General features: G+C 34.0%; 1 protein-coding gene across 1 annotated transcript in view; it reads right to left on the bottom strand.

The window, feature by feature from the left end:
• Nucleotides 1-2,257: 2,257 nt before the first annotated feature.
• LOC138313642 (protein mono-ADP-ribosyltransferase PARP14-like) overlaps nt 2,258-20,942 on the bottom strand; it is a 40,557-nt gene continuing 21,872 nt past the window's right edge. The window contains exons 3-11 of the mRNA XM_069253994.1: nt 14,401-14,495; nt 13,448-13,511; nt 10,834-10,943; nt 9,687-9,745; nt 7,067-7,300; nt 5,549-5,761; nt 5,093-5,147; nt 4,540-4,603; nt 2,258-2,378 (exon numbers count right to left, since the gene is read on the bottom strand). Coding sequence (XP_069110095.1) covers nt 2,258-2,378; nt 4,540-4,603; nt 5,093-5,147; nt 5,549-5,761; nt 7,067-7,300; nt 9,687-9,745; nt 10,834-10,943; nt 13,448-13,511; nt 14,401-14,495 — 1,015 coding nt within the window. The remainder of the gene's footprint in view (nt 2,379-4,539; nt 4,604-5,092; nt 5,148-5,548; nt 5,762-7,066; nt 7,301-9,686; nt 9,746-10,833; nt 10,944-13,447; nt 13,512-14,400; nt 14,496-20,942) is intronic.

Raw genomic sequence — 20,942 nt, forward strand, 5'->3', positions numbered from 1 at the left:
CCGAATTGGCCCATGGGTGAGATTTTTATTAAGCAGAAAGCCCCCCTGTTTATCTTATATGCATAAAAAATTAAAAAAATGTTATATCGTCTAAAATTGGTGAATTCAATCTAGAGAAATTATATGGAAGCTTCACAATTTGCATAAAGAAAATTCCCCAAAATGGTTCGAGATTAATGGTTTAGGAGGATATTCCGAAATGTTGCGTCTAAGATGGAAAACTCGAATACTGTAGCAGCAGAAATCGATAGCCAGGGTACTAGGTAAAGATTGCTCAAAAGTTTAATGATATACCCTATGTCGAATAAAAATAGGCCTCGGGTTCCGCTATCACGGCTGTGCAGTGATGCTTGGTTTTAAACTGTGTTCAAGAAAAAAAGATTCTCCTAGGAGGGGGTGTAATTTTGGGTTGAAAATCCAAATTTTTTGCATTTTTTCAAAAAAAAAATTTGGTTACCATGGTTTTTACAGGCTCACAATACCACAAAAAAGCAGACTTGTCACAAAAATACTGAACTTTGCAATAACAATTGCAAATGTTGTGGACAAATATATATACTTTGATATAGATGTCATTTAAGGTTAAAAAGCTGTGTCATAATTAAAGGGAGTGATTTTTTCAAATCTACTGTGCACCTGGATGGCAGCAGGAGGTGTCAAGGGGAGGTAACTGTCCTAGCAAAGCTGGAGTAAACCACATGGTGACCATTATTTCTTAGAATTTTGCATTAGTTGTGGCATAATTGTTGGTATCAGGAAGTTGTTATCAGTCCAGTATCAGTTTTCTATACCAAATATTATGTTAGTTAATCTGTATATTCAAACACATTAAGAGGCCATGTGGTACATGTTTAGACATTGACTGTGTAGAACAATTTTACAAAAGTAAAACTTGGATTGGAATTTTTGAAGCTGTTATCAAATTTTCATCACTTTTTGGATATCATTTTTAATAATTATATTACTGTAAACTGCATTTTATTAAAAATAATGGAATTACACATGTTGAAATTAAAACTTTACTTTGGATTTTATACCTTAATTCATGGCAGATTTTCCTTGTCTGTTTTCCTAGATGTTCCCTTTTTTTTTCTTGCCTTTTTTTTGTCTTTATTTTATTTTTGGATATTTAAAGGATTTACTGAAATGCATAATTTTAGTAATCGTTGAACTTTTTGCTTAATTTTGCAAAGTTTGGACTTCCATGAAAATTTTCTTGCCATTTGAAAATACATTAGTAATTCAGAGTGAGTGCATTGTATGATGAATTAAATACATTGTATGTGCATTTATTCAATGAAATTTTCTTGTTTAACATGGCAAGTGCTATTTAAGATTCAAATTACAATTCAAATAAATCAATAATGATACATAATAAGAGTAATTTAATAGTATCACAGGATGATACTTGATTTATTCATTTGTCAGGAGACGATATCTCAAGGTTAATAAAACCGATCATTAACCTAATTCCATAGAATTAAGTCAATAGTTGTTTTTCACATGTACTTTGGCAAACTGTTTTTCAAATTGTAGGTGCTTCAATTGATCATTTCAGTTCTACACAAATCTGTATATATATGAATTGTCAATATACAATATGTAATCGTTTTAACCTTTGATTGTCTTAATAATATTAGTCTCACATTTTTTCACATTTGTCCATTTATGATAGTAAACAAACTAATTTTATTTACATTATTTAAGAATATTGTTTAAAATAACATTCCATTGATGCTGCTGAAATATCAAATGCCTCTATTTTTAATCATTTTTACATTGTGCACAAGCTTTAAGGTCTTCTTTTATTGTGCAACATGCAGAATTAAATGGAATAGTGTTAAAGATATAAAATCATAATTTGTTTTGTATTGAGAGAGATCTATCTCAAATATAATGTGCATACAATTTGTGAAAGCAACATCTAGTAATTGAGAAATCATAACAGAAAAGATGACCTTAAACTATTATCAGTAGATGCTGATGGTCTAAATAATATGACTTACACAACTCAATTGAAAGTCATTGTGTAAAATTAGGATGTATTGAAAGACAAATTTGTTATTTAGGTGAAAGAAAAATGTCACATTGTCTTTATTGGCATTATATAGGACCACTAGTTAATGTACATCATCTTTCCATCAAAATTGTGCAAAAGACGGACAGACCAAAGCACAGACTGATAGATGGATGGACAGACAGAGCACAACCTAATGTCTTACTTCAGGTAAACTTTAGTATATAGATTTATTTAAAGTTAAAATGTAAGTTCATGATTACCTGTGATAGAATAACTGGAATCTGTCTTGTTTATAACAGCATATTCTGCAAAATTCTTTTCATAATCTTTACTTCTTTCCTCGGGCACTGAGTCAAGACTGAAATATACAAAGAAGAGATCATTCACAGTCACTAGAATCACCAAATTAGTGAACATTATTCTTTTTTAATTATTGGCACTTTTACAGCTATTAACATTCAGTCAATATCTAAGTGCAATGTAATAACTATAACGTTCTAGCTAATTACTATAGTCACAGGTTGCATTCTGCCATCAATTTATTATATTAATTTGATTAAAGTGTTGTGTATAAAGATTAATGTATAAACTGAATTAGAAGTGTGGGTTTTTTTATTGATGGACTTAATAACACTTCCTGAAAACTTTACCCAATAAAAGACCCATATCATGGACCTAAATGGGCCAAAAATTAGATACATATTGTAGAGGGGAAAAATTCTTAATAATAAGAACTCTTAAGTAGAAGTTGTTAGTATCTGATATTCATGTATTTGACCTTTGTGAATCTGAAAGTAGGTCAAGGTCATTTAAAGGAACAAACTTAATTATTAGCTCGTTATCTTAGCATGCTATATATGCAGGCTCAATAGCAGCTAGTCTCTAGGCCTCTTAGTTATTGACAAGAAGGTGTTTAAAATGTTAGCCTTATATTTTATTCTAACTAGCAGTCGTTTATAGGCAAATGACACAACAGTTAATCTAAACCAAAACATGTTTTTCAAGAATCTCGAAACTTCAATGGTCTGTTTAAAAAGAAGACCCTATGGATTCTGAAAGAAATTGGATCATCACTTTTCTTTTAAAATAAACAAATGCCATGTGTTTATTAGTTATCTGAAATAGAGATTAGTTTACAGGAGAATTCAGGACAATTTTAGTGTAGCGATTAAACCCCTTTAATCTAAATTCAGTTTTTGATGCGTATAAAGTGATTACTAATGCTAGGTTTACACTATGTTCCCGGCGACCACGTCAGCCCCGTTTGCCCGAAACGTGGTGTGCCATGAAATTTTGGCTATTTTTGTCTCTGTATTCAAGTTGAGCAAGGTCTTGTGAAGTTTTGCCACAGTCTTTTACGGATTACGTGGTATATAGGGGAAAGTACTTTTCCCAGAGGTTAAAGGTACACTACGGCTTTAGCACGGTCTATCAAGGATACCACTACGTTCTCTCTAGGCCTGTTACGATCTGATGATGAGGTCTGCTACGTTTTACACGTTTTGATCAAGCTCCGATACGTTTTTTCACGGTCCGCAACGGCTTACTAGGGATGAAAGTCTGATGCCGGGCTTTTTTGGAGCAAATGAAACAATATTTATTGCCGAAAATCTCTTTTCAAACAGGTTTTAATTAAAAGATATGTTAAAAGAAAAGAAAATCTTAACTATATTTGGTATAAATATATAATTATTAGAGCCAAGTGTTTCTACGCAATATTTTTTTCTCTAATGGTTTTCACTTAATCTGCCTTTTAAAATGATAGCTTTGGTGTGATTTGAGGGTTTAAATGTGGTTGATAATGAATATTTCTATTTATTACTACAAATAATTCCATGAAGTATCAAATATGTACCAGGCCAGACAATGATACTCCACCATATATTGCTAGCAACGTAAGACCGTAATAAGACGTAACACGCCGTATCACGTCGGGATTTCAATCGCTCCAAGCCGTGATATGCCTTGACAGAAAGCATAAAAACGGTTATCATCCACCTTGGCCTGCCGTCAAAACCTTGACAAACCTGGACAAAACGGCACAAAACGTGCAGTCAATCTGCATTAACCGTAATAAAACGTGAAAAAAACGCAACAGACCCTCATAAAACTTGAAATCACCGTGGGATTCCTGGTAACGTGCTTGCTGCCCGTTCCACCACGGACCGTCTGGAAGTTTTGTTACGGCCTCGAACGCACTGTTAAGTTTTGTTAAGTCACTCCCGTTTTATTACGTACTGTGGCGTTTACCATCTGTACCGTGACAAATTTTTTGACAGTTTAAAAATCTGGCACAGTATCCATGGAAATCACGACCACTCACGTTTGTCTATCACGTCCTTCTGCGTTAATTATCTCACGTTGTCTCGCGGTCACCATTTTTTGTCCACAGTGGCCTGAAACGGGGGCTGCCGTGGCCGCCGGGAACATAGTGTGAACCTAGCATTAAGGACCCCAGTATATCTGTATTGTTAAATATACATAATGGTCCCTAATAAAGATTCCATAAAAAATATCACCTTGGTACTATCGGCAAACTGCAATACTGGCCGTTCCATTGTACAACTTTACTTGGTAAATTTTCTGCAATGTATTTAAAAATTAAGGTACAAAATGTATATGAGATCTCTATAAAATAAGTACCAACTAACTAGTTAATATAAATTCTAGAAAAGTATACTAGTTGTTGAATGATTGTATCATAAAACAGCTTTAGGGCAAAGCAGTAAATAAAAGGGAAATGCACTGAACTAATTATCTGTCAATTATAAACTACCATATTAGACCTAATCAGCGCCCACATCCCTATATAAGCGCTGCGCCTTTTTGAGTCTTCCAACTTCACTAATACGAATTAAATGAGGACTGTAAATATGAAAACTGTGTAGGTTTCTTTACTGATTTATTTTGCATATTGATTTATTGTTTACTTTGGGCATTATAATTAATTTATGAAAGACTTGTCCAAGTTCGGTTCAATAAAGTGCTCCTTTATTTGTTTCACTTTATAAACACCCTGGGGGCTTATTGGATTGCGTATGGTATGTGGAAACTTAATCAGTCACTACTTACCCTTTACCCTATACATGTAGCTATCCCTATACCTTGCCTCAGCTGCTTTGAATGCCTGTAATCCAGTAAACAGACATGGAAATTAGATTAATAAATATTTAGTTACAGAACTTTGGGCTGCGATATTTTAACATATATACCAATTTTTCAATCACGTTACCAATGGAGCGAGTCAGAAAAAAAAATAATGTCAATTTTTTTTTTTTTTTTTTTTTTTTTTTTTTTTTTTTAAGATGGCAGCTATATGCTTTTTTTGTGTGACCATTTTGGATTTCAAAAAATGTTTGAAAAATCAGCACGCTGGTTTAACAGAAAGCTAATGGATTATAGATAATACCCCCACATGTCAACTGAAAAAGGCTATTATATCAATAAATCAGGTGTCCTTAAAATCAACAGGTATTAATTGAAAAATCATGCAGAGTGCATTTGATGTGGTATTTTATCATAACTTACATGCAGTGAAGTTCTGTCCATAGGGTGAGCAACAAGAGCTACATCTGTAAGAGAATCTCTGTTTGGAAAGTCTTCCATAACCTCAAAGAGTATTCTAACCACGTCATTTTTTTCATAAGCCAACCCTCCAGTACCAAGTAAAGGGAATGCAATAGATTTGGCTCCATGGTCATTAGCCAGCTGCAGACAACCATGGATGAATTTGCGCATTGCCTAGAATATGATTATAACAAATATTAAATTACGTACAGTACAACCTCTTAGGACCATCAAAATAACTCTGTTTTAAACATAGTTTGTTATAAACATATTGCAGATATCATACAGGAACCTTGATGCAGAATTAAGATTGCTACTTTATAACAATGAATTTGTTGTAAACATGTTCGTTATATACGTGCTTTACTGTAATATGTTTGTTGGTTTAAATAAAAGACAACAGGTGAATGCTAAAACAAATTGTTGAAAAGTCCCAACCAAAACGCGTTGAAAAAATGTAAAAACACTTTTGTGTAATAAATCAAACTTCACTCCAAACATGAAATTTCAGTCACAACTAGAACAATAGTCTGTAAATTGACTCCGCATCAAGTTAAATCCTTCTGTTTACAACATGACCTTCAATGAAAGCCAAAAACATTTTAACTGAGCAAAATATTAAGAAGAGGCCCATGGGCCTTGATGATCACTTGAGTTCTGATAATGAATAAACAAAGACATGTAAACACAACGTTTGCCCATACGTATGCACCAATCAGGCTCTTGAATTAGTCCGTCAGGATTTTTGTGAGCATATAATTTCAAATGGTGTAAAAATAACCCATATGTGAGTAAAGATCTAATCATTTGCTAAAATAAAAAGAAAACTTTTGAACCTTTTACACAAATAATGCTCGAAAATATGTTTTTCTTTAGTACCAGGTATATAAATTACAGTGAATTTGGAAATCTGAGACCCCAGGGCCACAAAATTCACATGTTTTTGTAAAGGCCCTTCAGACCTTTCTATCTATAAATGTAGAGTATATGATTCTACCACATCTGTGAGTTAAGAAGGTTTATTAAAATTTTAGTCAATTTTACCCCATTTTGGTCCCTTCAAGAGCCCCCTTGGGTGGGACCATATAATTCACAATTTGATTGATCATTCACCTTTGAAGCTTGTAAAAGACTTCATTGAATTTGCTTCAGTAGTTTTGGAGATGTTGTCGAAAATAAAAATTGTATTCGGACACAGGAATTCTTAGGACAACGGACAACAATGGACTTAAAAGCAATTAGAATAAGTCACTTGAGTCATTGTCTCAAGTAACCTCAATTGCCCAAGATAACATAAAAACAATTAAAAATGTCTGTAAGATATCAATTAGAGAGTCTGCAGCCAACATATAAGGGTAAAACCATGTGACTCAAGTTTCATGTTGATGGTATACAGGACATAAATAGCAAATTAAAGTTGATGAAGCAAGTTTATTAATGACAGACTGATTCATGCAACAAAGTTTTTAGTAAACTTACCTTTAAACTACTCTCATCTTCAAACTCAGGAATTGTACCAGCCACCACATGAGAACATTTCAGTTCACCTTCAGCAGGTAAAGCAACAATCTGGCCGTTTTTTATCCCATTATCATACATCCTATCACCTGCCATCTGTAGTAGTTCTCTACCCCCAGCCAGACAAATACATGAAGACACAAGGCCATCAGTTAGCCCTGACATTTCATCCATAAGACAGACAATCATGTCACTCTGAAACAGAAGGAGAAGATCTGTCACAACATTTACACTCCAGTATCAAAACTGAGTACCATTCTTTCTAAAACAATACATCTTGAGTATCATTTTCTCTAAAACAATAGATATTGAGTACCATTCCATTCTCTCTAAAGCAGTAGATCTTGAGTACCATTCTCTCTAAAGGAATAAATATTAAGTGCCATTCTCTCTAAAAACTAGATATTGAGTGCCATTCTCTCTAAAAAATAGATATTGAGTATCATTCTCTCTAAAACAATGGACCTTGACTGCCATTCTCTCTAAAACAATGGACCTTGACTGCCATTCTCTCTAAAACAATGGACCTTGACTGCCATTCTCTCTAACACAATAGATCTTGACTGCCATTCTCTCTAAAACAATAGATCTTGACTGCCATTCTCTCTAAAACAATAGAGCTTGACTGCCATTCTCTCTAAAACAATAGATCTTGACTGCCATTCTCTCTAACACAATAGATCTTGACTGCCATTCTCTCTAACACAATAGATCTTGACTGCCATTCTCTCTAACACAATAGATCTTGACTGCCATTCTCTCTAAAACAATAGATCTTGACTGCCATTCTCTCTAAAACAATAGACCTTGACTGCCATTCTCTCTAAAACAATAGATCTTGACAGCCATGTTCTATAAAGATCTTATTCGGTACCATCATTGGATTATCTGCATTTGCTTTTTAAATCAAGATATTTTAATGTCAATGGACTATGTATAGTTTCAGCCTGAAATTTGTTGAATTTTCAACCTGTTATTCAGTAATTAAATTGTTCAGCCCAATTATTTGTACAATAGTGAATCCCCACCCCAAAGAAATGCTACTAATTTAAATGCAATAAGAGTGTTATTCAATGCTTAGTTTCAGAGAAGAAGTCATCTATAATGAAATAGCTAAATTGACTTTGGTTAAAAAGAAAACAAGTCCATTGTTGAAGGACGGACAATGGACAGACAACAGACACTGCGATAAAGTGATATAGTCTTTTTGACCAGGTGAGCTAAAACATAATACATGTAGCTAGTTTATGATGATGCTTGGATAATCTAATACAAGGGCCCAATGGGACCATATTACTCAACTGCAATCTGGTAATCATGCATGGTTCATACTTAACAAATATAGTAAATAAGAATTTATATCATCCCTAAGCCCATAAGAGGCCCCTTTGCCTCCAATGGGACCATATTACTCAACTGCAATCTGGTAATCATGCATGGTTCGTACTTAACAAATATAGTAAATAAGAATTTATATCATCCCTAAGCCCATAAGAGGCCCCTTTGCCTCTTTGTTATTAAAAAGAGGTCGTTAATAGATTTTAGTCTATTTGACCCCTGTGACATTGAATGATGGTCAAGGTCATTCTTTTCAACAAACTTGGAAGCCCGTTATCCCAGCATGTCACATGCCAAATATCTAGTCTCTAGGCCTCTTGGTTATATAGAAGAAGTCTGTTAAAGATTTTCACCTATTTGACCCCTGTGACCTTGAATGAAGGTCAAGGTCATTTATTTGAACAAACTTGGTAGTCGTTTATTCCAGCATGCCATATGCCTAATATCAGGTCTCTAGCCCTCTTGGTTATTAAGAAGAAGTCGTTTAAAGATTTAAGCCTTTTTGACCCCCGTGACCTCAAATAAAGGTCAAGGTCATTCATTTGAACAAGCTTTGTATCCCTTCATTCCATCATGTTACAGGCCCAATATCAGGTCTCTAAGCCTCTTGATTATCAAGAAGAAGTCGTATAAAGATTTAAGCCTTTTTGACCCCTGTGACCTTGAATGAAGGTCAAGGTCATTCATTTGAACAAACTTGGTAGCCCTCTATCCCAGTATGTCACAGGCCTAATATCAGGTTCCTATGCCTCTTGGTTATGAAGCAGAAATCTTTTTTTTTTAAGTTTTTTTAAAGGATTTCAGCCTATTTGACCCCTGTGACCTCGAATGAAGGTCAAGGTCATTCATTTGAACAAACTTGGTAGCCCTTCATCCCAGCATGTCAAAGGCCCAATTTCAGGTCTCTAGGCCTCTTGGTTATATAGAAGAAGTCTGTTAAAGATTTTCACATATTTGACCCCTGTGACCTTGAAAGGAGGCCAAGGTCATCAATTTGAACAAACTTGGTAGCCCTTCATCCCAGCATGCTATAAGTCAAATTTCAGGACTCTAGGTCTCCAAGTTTTGGAGAAGAAGTTGTTTAAATGGAAAACTTGACGCCGGACGGCCGGACGGCCGGACGACGGACGCTGCACCATAACATAAGCTCACTTGCCCTTCGGGTAAACTTTCATTAATACATGTATCTGCAAGAATAATAATTACAGTATTATTAAAAAATAGCGGTTTCTCAAAAATTTACCTCCTCTTTTTCAATGTTTCCTTTCTTAATTGTAACTCTCAGACCACTCTTCTTTAGAACTGAAAAAGAAACCATAAAGATCTAGATAGCCTTACACAACAGGGGACACTAGAGAGGCCACAAAAATGTTGCCCTTTTAATATACCCAAATAGAACTTCTGAACTTGATGATACAGCTAAACACATTTGACAACCATTTACAATCACTGTACCTAATGACAACACTTTCACCATAACCTTGACCTTTTTTTTAAACATTTTTGGGTATACAGGTTTCAGCCCATATAACAAATTTTAGTACATCACATGACAGAATGCTGGATTCTGATTGGCTACACAGATGGGTACTATTGCAATAGTGCCCGGGCAAGCGGGCACTATTGAAGTGGCGCGAAATTGAACGTGAATGTATTGTGCATCACCATTACATGACGTAATTATAACGTTGCGCTTCGACCAAGACGTCAAAATGGCGGACAGGCTGTTGTGTGCAGGGATGGAAGCAAATGTTGCTTTTCTACAAAATACAGTTCACTTATGTTCAATATTAATCTTCTTTTAATCTTCATGAAGCTGAATCCCGTTTTAAAGAAACACATATTTCTACAACAATTCATATGTTGTACTTTTAATTTAACAGCGTGGTGTGGAAATGGAGACAGCATTGCGAGGTGTCGCTTGACATGCTTCTGTTACGATTACATGAAAACGGGTCTCATGTGAGGGTGATGTACTAAACCCGTTATAGCCTGTTTGAGAGGGCACTATTGCCTCATAGTATTGTCTCGTGATAGGATAGTGCCCGAGCCGACTCTCAACCAGGCCATAATAGATAAATAATTTTCAGTGGTAGGGAATGATTTTTTTTCTCCAAAATTCCAAAGGAAAATATGAGATAATTCATAAGAACCTTGAAACAGGCATTTTCACGGCGACATGAACATGGCTTCCTTGTCTGCATGTCAATTTTGACGACATCATTGACAATGAATGCCACAGTTACACTGCATGATGTCATGATGTCACATTATTGTTATTTCAGGTTTACTTTAGTAGGCTGCAATATGTCATACCCTCAGGGTTGACAAAAAACTCTCTCGCAGCTAAAACCGTTGATAAATCGGTGAAAGGTTGGAGAAATAATTACCAATAAAACCTGGTCCTTTCCGTCGCTCCTTTAGAGTATCTATCATAGCCATTGCCAGACAAAATTCATCAATGGAAAGACAGCCATCCTCATCTGTATCCGCAAAGTTCCTGTCCAACAGACATGGGACAAGGAAGTAATTCCAACCGTGTGGACAAAACAAAATTGTCAAATTTTCGAGGCGAACTGCCCCTTTATCAAGACATACAAAACGAACACGATTACATAATAGTATACGAACAGTAATGCAGGACAAAGCAGACAAATATTAAACTATATAGCACAATGGAGCACAATTTACCCTTCGGCAAGTGGCAGCCGAAGGCCGGATCTACAAAAATGTATCCATGCTGTTCGGCAGAACGCTAAAATATGAGCGATGACTTGAAAGCGTGCCACGTGTGACGTCAAATGTGTGGCGAAATTGAACAGACAGAAAGTTCTATATAGTAGGCTAATATTCATTTTACAATCAGAATTAAGATCTATAAAGATGTATTCTGTGTGAAAAATAAAAAAATATTCAAAAGATAAATCAATGTAAATTTACCCCCTGTTGGGAGCTTAGATATTACAATCTAAATGTGAGAAATTCAAACATTTCAAGATCTTATATTTTCCAAGAATTTCAAAACATAAACAGTTTAAAAATCAAAATAATTAAGATGCCATAATTAAAGCATGGCAATATCCCAATGCTTCGCAGTAGTATTCCGAATTTGCATATTACAGAGTTATCTGCAGTAGGTATTGATTGTGACGTCATATGTTTGCTAGCGTAACGTCATACGTTTCGGAGATAACGACGTGAATTGTGCTCACAAAATAATGACGTAACAATTGATACCTACCCGCAAGGGAGCTAACTCTGTAATATGCAAAGACGGAATATATTTTCATCTACAATTAATATGCATATATTTCATGGTTGCTTATCTAAATTGGTGACTTGCATTGTACATTGTACTTGATCAGATTTGAATATGTTTCTATTAAAAGTAACAGAGAAACTACATATATAATGTATTGAAAATGGGGGTTCCCAATAATAAAAGACATAATTAAAACACAAGCCTGATATATACAGAAAGTTTTAAGGAGTGGAACCGTTTTGGAGTTACATGTATAGCCCTGAAACTAAAAGAAACTGTTCCTGTAATTTGGTATTTTTAACTTTAAAGTTTTTCATGGTAACAGAAAAGATATCAAACAAGAGCTGTTGGAGAACAGCAAAGCTCACCTATTCAGAAGAAGTTGATGTTCAAGTATTTACTATTTAAACATGGAAATATGACAAATTAACAGACTCAAAAACCCCCTAAAGGGCCCCAAATTGGTTGTATTATCACGTTCAGCATCCATACACATTAGGAAAATAAAATCATAAACATTTATGATGACTTATGCTTAAACAATTGACAAAATAGAAACTTGCTCAAAAACTTTAACATGGAAATATGACAAATTAACAGACTAAAAAAAACCTAAAGGGCCCCAAATTGGTTGTATTATCACGTTCAGCATCCATACACATTAGCAAAATAAAATCATAAACATATATGATGACTTAAGCTTAAACAATTGACGAAACAGAAACTTGCTCAAAAACTTTAACGTGAAATGGGACGCCAACGCTGACGCCGACGCCAACGCCGGGGTGACAACATTAGCTCCCCCTATTCTTCGAATAGGCGAGCTAAAAAGGAAGGTAGTCCCAACAGCAAAAATTTTGAAAATGCACTTAATGGCACAATATTAAAACTGTTCATAGGATACTAAGCCTGATATGTATAATAGAAAGTTTTTAATGGAAATAAAATAAACAGTTATGGAGTTGAAGTCTGGAAACAAAAGGAAACATGAATAATTTGGTTTCCATGTTAACAGAAAAATATCAAAAATGAAAGATACCCAATAGCAAAAGGCACTGTAATAGGTTACTAGCTTGATACATACAAAAGTTTCAAGGAGTTAAATATTTTTGGATTTGTTGTCCAAAAAAGCATCACAGACTGCAGACATGCAGACACACACACACACAGTTGGACGAATGAAGCCTAATTTAATATTGAATTGTGACATTACCAATGTCACTGCAATGTTACAGACAGATACCAGAAACATATATACATAGAGATTGGAAACTCCTTCTTTGTCTTTGTTGACAGGCAGAGAGACCTCTGGTTCATAGACATTTTCCCTTAGCTAACTACTTTTAAGTGTATTCTTTTAAACATGATATTTTTGCATCAACACAAAGTTTAAACATTATATCATGGTTTGATGTGATCAGTTTTCCCGATTGATGTTATTTAATATGATTTTTGAAAACACGAAAATAAGCAATTTTACCTGGTTTTTTGAAAATCAGGCATTAAAACCAGAAGTGCGTTTTGTTTTTTTAATAAGTTAATAAGTTAAAATATTATTTTTTCCATCCAAAATCGTTCTCAAACCATCTGAAAATTACTGAACTTTTACAACATATCAAAGTTATTCTTTTATATTCAATTTTTTAAAAGTTTATAAAAAAAAACCTAAGCACATACAGAGCCGATCGTACAAATGGAGGAGTTGCCAATCTCTATGTATATATGTTTCTGCAGATACTTACCACACCTGAAATAAGTCTTTCATGGACAGTCCTTTATCTTTAACTAAAGCAGCCACCTCTACGCCTGAAAATGAACAAACATGGACGTTATTCATGTCGAGATGACATTGTTACTTTCAGTCATAATATAACTCGAAAACAAAAAGTTCTATGGTCGGTTCCAAGTCCCTGCAACCAGGATCTACCGGTAAACAAAATATTGAAGTGCACTTTACTTGAGTAATACGTCATAGATTATTTAAACCACAACCTCACAAGATCATATATTTTATGCTACGGTTTTGAAAATGCTCTCTATATAGATCTTGAGTGCCCAGTAGTCTACATGGTAGTCTACATGCAGTCACATACAAGTGCGGGTTCGTATCATACATCTGATAAGGCCGAAAAAAATAATATGTCTGATTAGGGTTACCCGACAGACCTTATTTTTTTACCCCCGATCCTAATTTTTTTCCCCAATTTTCTACGAATTTTTTTTTTAAAAGATTACGGTTCTGGCAATTATTTTTGAGTGAAAGACAATTAAAAAACAATTCCTACCGACCTACATACCCTGTTTTTTTGCCAATGTAACCCTAAACAGACATTTTTTTTTTTTGCCTTACTACCCACCTCCTTGGAAGCCTAACTCGTCCAGTGTTGATGTTCTCACAACAATACTAGACCACAATACTCATTCCAGATGCATATGATGGCACCTGATCTTTTTTTTTTTTTTTTTATTTCCCCCCCCCCCCCTAATACTCTGAATTGGCTTACATGGCATGATAAGATCATACTGTAGCATGTATACGAAAATTTATTTTTAAAAATATTACTTATAGACATATACAATAAAAGTACACACCAGCTGCTAGGTATTACCTTCATGTTACAAACCCTTTATTAGATCTGTAGGTTTTAATATATCAAATTTTCTATGTATTAATAGATAACCAGTCATAACTTACCTGTCAGAAAGTGGTCATTTTTCATCTTAGTTGACTTGAAGTACTTGCAATACTTCTCTTTCATTTTTGATGATAACCAGAAGGTGCCATCATATCTGTTTAAAAAAAAAAATTCAGCACGGTAATCATTGTAAGTAGATCAAGCAATAAATAAATCTTGCTAATGGTGTACCTGGTACATGTCTATGATTTAGTGGCAGATCCAGTGGGACCTTTTGGGCTTCAAGAACACCCCCACCCTATATCCCACCTCTTATCTTAAGAATGTTCTTCAAAAGTCATATAAAATGTCATTCAAACTGAAAAGTTTAAGCTAGCTTCTAATTTGCCTTCAATATAAAAATAATTGTGTCCCGATAAAACTCCACGGCACTTATAATGCCCTGGTAATCATATTGCATAAAAGAGTCAATAAGAATTTCTAAGAATGACCCAGGTAATATCAGGCCTCTTGGCCTCTTGGTTATTAAGAAAAAGTTGTTTAAAGATTTTAGCCTATTTGACCCCTGTCATCTTGAATAAAGGTCATAGGTCATTCCTTTGAACAACATTGGTAGCCCTTCATCCCAGCATGCCACAGGCCCAATATCAGGTCTCTATGCCTCTTGGTTATTAAAGGTAGGTTTCGCCCAACCAAATAAATATTTTTTTGTGAAATGCGATAAGCGGAAGAAAAGATGAAAAATACATAATAAAATATCTCAATTTAATTTCTTTATGTGTTTGAGATTGAACAAATGTGTCTTGAATACAAAATTGAAGGAAATCCTTGATTTATTACGGTGTCCGTCAGACAAAATAATATGCAAATGAAGCTGTGATGGATTGTGTTGTCGAAGTTTGGCGGATGCGCATTGTCACGCACTAAAAGTAAACAAAATGGCTGAACGAAACAAAAGTGTGTGCGATGAAAAAAATATATCTGAATCGGCAACAAAGTGGAGGAAATTATAATGGATTAGGTAGCACCCTAGGATATCTATAGGGATGGCATGTAGCAATAGAAGAAACAGAAGCCACATCTCAAGCGGAACTTGCCGGGATCTGTTGGGACTCGTGTAACGGCATTGCACATGGTGAGTTAAATTTCAACACATATGCCAGCGCACAAACAGCCGCAGACTAACTAAGTGTATATTTGGTGTACAAAGTTTGCTAGCGTATGATATGATATGTATAAACAGTCCCTCGCACTTCGATTTGTTGTTGTTGTTTTTTAACTAAACATGCCGTGGCAAGACTGTCACTTCTATCTGACATTTTGTTGCACGCTTCCGTTTGTTGCTGCGGCCTCGTTTTGGAAAAAATACGTCATGTTCTATGTAAAGCTTGACTTCGCTCTATTTTTAGAGGAGTATTTTCCTGGTCAAGCTAGGCAACTGACCACCCATATTGTTCGCTGTATGCATTGAAAATGATCTGAAGATTATATCTATGTATAGGATAAATTTCAATTTCGTAGTCTTTATATTTCATTGGGTGAAACCTACCTTTAAGAGGAAGTCGTTTAAATATTTCAGCCTTCAGGCAGGTGAGCCAAAAAAGAGCTAGGGCGCTTTATTAATAGTGAACCAAAATTTGTGAACAAAATAATCAGCAAAAATTTAACTCTTTTTGTACTGATGACACATTAACCTGTTACAGTAAACATGCATACCCATGTCAAAGTGGAAGGCAGTTCTTTAGCAGTTTTTAAGCCTTCACAGTTTACTGTATAAGCCAACAGTGTCAAACAGCTGAGCTGGCGCTCACCAGGACCGGGGCTGACTGGGCCCGGTGCTGGCTAGGACCGTGGTGCTTTATTCCGCTTAACAATTTTCCTCAACATTATATCTTAACCTTGTAGCTATATTTGCCATAATATATGCCATGCTAGGTGGTTTACCTTAATATAAACCAAAATAACTGAGAATTTTGATATATTTTTATTACAATTTTTATTTTTTATTTATTCTTGATTTGTTGACAGCATTTGCCTCCCTTTAATCGTTCATATATATCTCAGACACACATGTACCTGTGTACGCTTGTTACATGTTTACCTCAGTTCTGTAGTATTCACTCTTATGCATTAAAGTAATTGAAACCATATGCATAATTTATACATTATTCCCAATGCTTCAATGCTTATATTTTAAACTATATTTTAAATGTCGCAGTCATCGTAATCACGCAATCAGCCATCTACATTAATAATTGTGTACTTGTAGGTATATATATATAGAAACTAGCTGTGGCTTCCAAGGGTGAAAAATACACAGTATACCAACAGAAACGTAAATATATAATTATATATATGTTTCTGATACCAAGACTAAATGCTTTTGAAAGGTTCGCAATTATTCTTAAACGGCCGTGTACTGAGACTGTCCCAGTTAGTGATAATTTGAATCAGGGAAAATGAAAATCTATACTATTGTTAATTTTTGCATTAACTAATACTGACATACTTATAAAAAAACAAATGTATAAAAGACCCGCTATCTTTTCCAAATAAAAAATGTGAATTGATTAAAAACAATAATAACATAATAACACAAGAAAATGTATCTTGATATGCCTAATATAAGATTTCAACACATAACAAATGCAAGATTCCCGTCATAATCCATACTTTCTTTATTTTTACAAATGATATAGCTAATGAACTTGAATCAAAAACACGTTCATTTGCTGATGACACTTCTCTTCAGAAGTAATCATCCTCATGTCATGAAATAGAAGTAGTTTAAACATAGCTGCAATATTGTAGCTCAAACTACTTTTAGACAGAAAATGTTGTCGTTTTTAGAGCTACAATTGGTGCCTATTACTGCTAATGGAGCAAAGTAATGGTTATGCAAACCATTATTTAAATGCATTTTATCGTACTTGTTTTATATCGGTTACCTACTAGGCAATAAAACTGAACCATATAAAATATCAAATTCTCAGCGAGACATTTTGTTTTACATATACACATATGAATACCTTTCCGCAGTGAATTTATACAGCAAGTCTACAAAGTATGAATTTGACGTTTTGTGAGCGGTACGGTAGATATCAAGAATGGTAGTTATGTTCGTTTTCGACAAAAATAATATGGAAATGCTTGTATACGCACAAAATACTTGGAAACCTACCAAAAAGTATAGAAAATTGTGCCCGAGTGATTTTCGGAGGCACTGCTCCACTAGGACACATAGGGGCCAATTCGTATCCGGCCGAAAGGTATAGTAGGCCGGGTACGAATATTCGTTCTAGTTTCAACAGAGATTTAGAAATATTAACGGTAAATCGATTGGCAAACACTTAATTGGCTTCAGATTTTTTTAATACTAATAAAACTGAGGTAGTTTTTATATCATTCTGATTTAGAGATTTTTTTCTTGAAACCATTGTTTCAATTGGTCTTTGGTTGAGCTAAGAAAGAAGAGCTTGGCGTATTTTCATTTTAAAGTAGCGTTAAATATGTCTTTGTAAAGCGTGTTAGTCGCGATCTATTCAAGTCACGGGCATATGTTTAAGTTTTGTAAGATTGTGCACATGTCATATTGGGGCCAGTTTATAAATACCGGATTTCAGATTTTATTTTACTCCCAGATATGTAAGTTTGTATCAGGAGGTCACTATACATTTATTACAGTCATATATGCATAAAGGGCACATAACGTAACAGTACATTACAATATGTGATAGTAAATAGGCCTTTCATTTTGATAACAGTATGTTTTTTTTATAATAGTAGGTATATATACATTTCTCGTAATCGTTTCAGCATTTCATTACTGCATTAAAACAAATAATGGCATTCGTTTCCAATATCAGTAAAACATAGATTACAAGTTATATTTACTTCAGATGTCCCAGTCTATCTTCCAGTTTCTATAAGTAAGTGCAAGGATTTGTCTATTTAATGACTTTAATTAAGCTATGTTTTTTATTTCAAAATTACTTTTAAAATAGAATAAGTATGACCTCTTGATGATTTCTCGGTACCACTGAACCATTTTTATACAAATTGATCTTGTTGTCTTTGTTTTACAATAAATTTTAAATATTCTTTAATATTTAAACATGACAGTCACTAGTTATTTTAATTTTATCTGAAAATGAAAACAAAAATGGTTGAAAACTGTGTAAATCTCACAAAACTTTGCAAACAATTTTTTCATAACCTGATAAAATTAAAACATAGTGACATCAATGCTTATAATTAATTTCGCGCCATTCTCGGATTTTTTTCATAGTGGTATGCAAATAAATTATTTGCGCCCGTGAAATGTTGATCGGTCAACATCGAAATGTTATATTATAACATATAAAGTTTTTGATGTATCCCGTATAGGTGGCCAAGAAGTTTGCTTAATATAGACCGAAATCGGGTATATATTGGGTATATAAACGTTAGATTAAATTTGTAATATATCTGAGTTTTTTTTAAAAGATTTAGCTTCCCCTTCTTTTATATTAATACATTTACCGGTAAATCTACTGGAGAAAGCTGATGGATTCATTATTTTTTAAAGAAACGGAGTCTAAGCGACGCCGATAACATCTATATCTATACATGATTAAATAAACATAAAGCATAAGAATTTTGCTCGATGTATTGCATGGTTGTCGTTTATTTCGAAATACTATTCTCAGCTATAAACTGCAAACATAATCAATTGTAATGAAAAATCTGCAATGAGGTTTTACAACATTATCTCAGTTTATTCATATAATGAGGCAAACATCTGTTACAAACATCTATCATTTGTTACGTATTAGTTAGAGTATTGGTTAACACATTAAAGGGGATTTTTAAAACAAAGTTTTAATACAAAATTTACATCTTAAAACAAATAACATTGAAAATGAAAGCATGTAGATAACATATTGGTAATATACAAAAGTCAATTGTCAAAATGATATCACAAACATGAACAAATTTAACTGCTTGTTATTTAGGATACAGTGTATACTAAATAATAATCTAACTAGACAAATTACTTGGTAAATCACACATTTTAAAAAAGATCTGTGATCTGATCGAATGCGATTTTCTGAATGTGCAGTTACACTTTTTTAAAGTTTAAATATTATTAATGTTCTAAACACTTTTCAAAAACGATCCGCTTACTTCTCAATGCGAACGGGTCTGTTTTAATTTTTCACAATAACGTTCTTCCTTATTTTAGAGATATTCACATGATGATAGGGACATCAAATTGAAAAGTATGCTTTCCTAAGAGCTTCTTTGATGTTTAGTTCAACAAAAGCAAATAAAAAAAATAGTAGCATTTTGCTTAGATTAAAGAAACATATTTTATATGACTATAGTACATTTGTAGATCAACTTGATTCAATTAATTCAGAAATCCATACGCTAAGCATTAAATTGAACTAAATCTTTGACTATCACTACGCCGGACGGCAAAACAGCGAAATAAATCTAGACAGTTTTTATATATTATGCATGAATTCTTGCATTTGTTTAATAACATTACCTCATCTTAGGCCATCGATATGTATTTTCTTATGTTATAAATGTTTTCAAGTAACCTTTAAATTTTCCTCCGGAAAGGTAGTAGGCCTTGAAGACACCGAACTATGTTTATTTGTGGATGTATTATGTTTTGCCAATAATTGGTTTGAATTATGAGCATAAGAATAGACCATATTTTATCTATGCTTTAAAGTTTAAATTAGACAAAACGTAACCAAAAGATGAGTTTTTGTTAATTAAAGTCGATTTCGGTCTATCAAGCGTTTTTGTATCTGCTATTGACACTAGTTAATATAACGGCATGCTTATTTGGTGACAGAATTACGTGCTGAACTCTGTGAGCTTGTTTATTTATAAAATGTACATGTTTTCATAATTTCTCATACAAGCAACACAACAACTTACGAGACAACAATGTTATTTCGTGAGAGTCCCAATGCAACTTATAAAGTGATATATAGTTAAGCATACAGCATATCTCATCTGTTGGCAGCTGGTATTACGGGAGAATCGCCGGCTCCTTAATCCGTAATGTAATTAAGTATCCATGCCTATGGTACTAATCGTTCAGTTTTATGCCCCCCCCCCTATCTGAGAGGAATTCATCGTATCCTCTCATCCCCATTATCTATAACAAATGGCTACATCAGTCTGTGAGATATGCCAGTGTCCACATCTATATTACACACGGTCAACATTTACTTGTTGCTTATAGTTTTCCTACGTGTATGTGTATTGTAATTGTACATTTAAGTAACCGGAACCAACTGTTATGGTTTTGTTGACAACAAGAGTCCATTAACTTATGATAACTGATCAGGTTTTAATTTTATTTTGCTCTTTCTATTGAACAAAAGATTATCTACATTTGCAGATGTCCCGAAGTTACATTCCACTAAATGCGTCCACAATATCGTCTTTTACATTTGTTCTAAAGTCCATTTAATGTATCATTAATATTTTGTAGATTCCAGGATTCATTATGAACAAATTTCATCACAACACCTGCTAATTACCATTAGTAAAGCTATAAAGGGACATGTAACGCTAAACAGAGACATTCATTTTG

Source organism: Argopecten irradians, chromosome 2 (genome assembly GCF_041381155.1).
Source record: "Argopecten irradians isolate NY chromosome 2, Ai_NY, whole genome shotgun sequence".
NCBI lineage: Eukaryota > Metazoa > Mollusca > Bivalvia > Pectinida > Pectinidae > Argopecten > Argopecten irradians.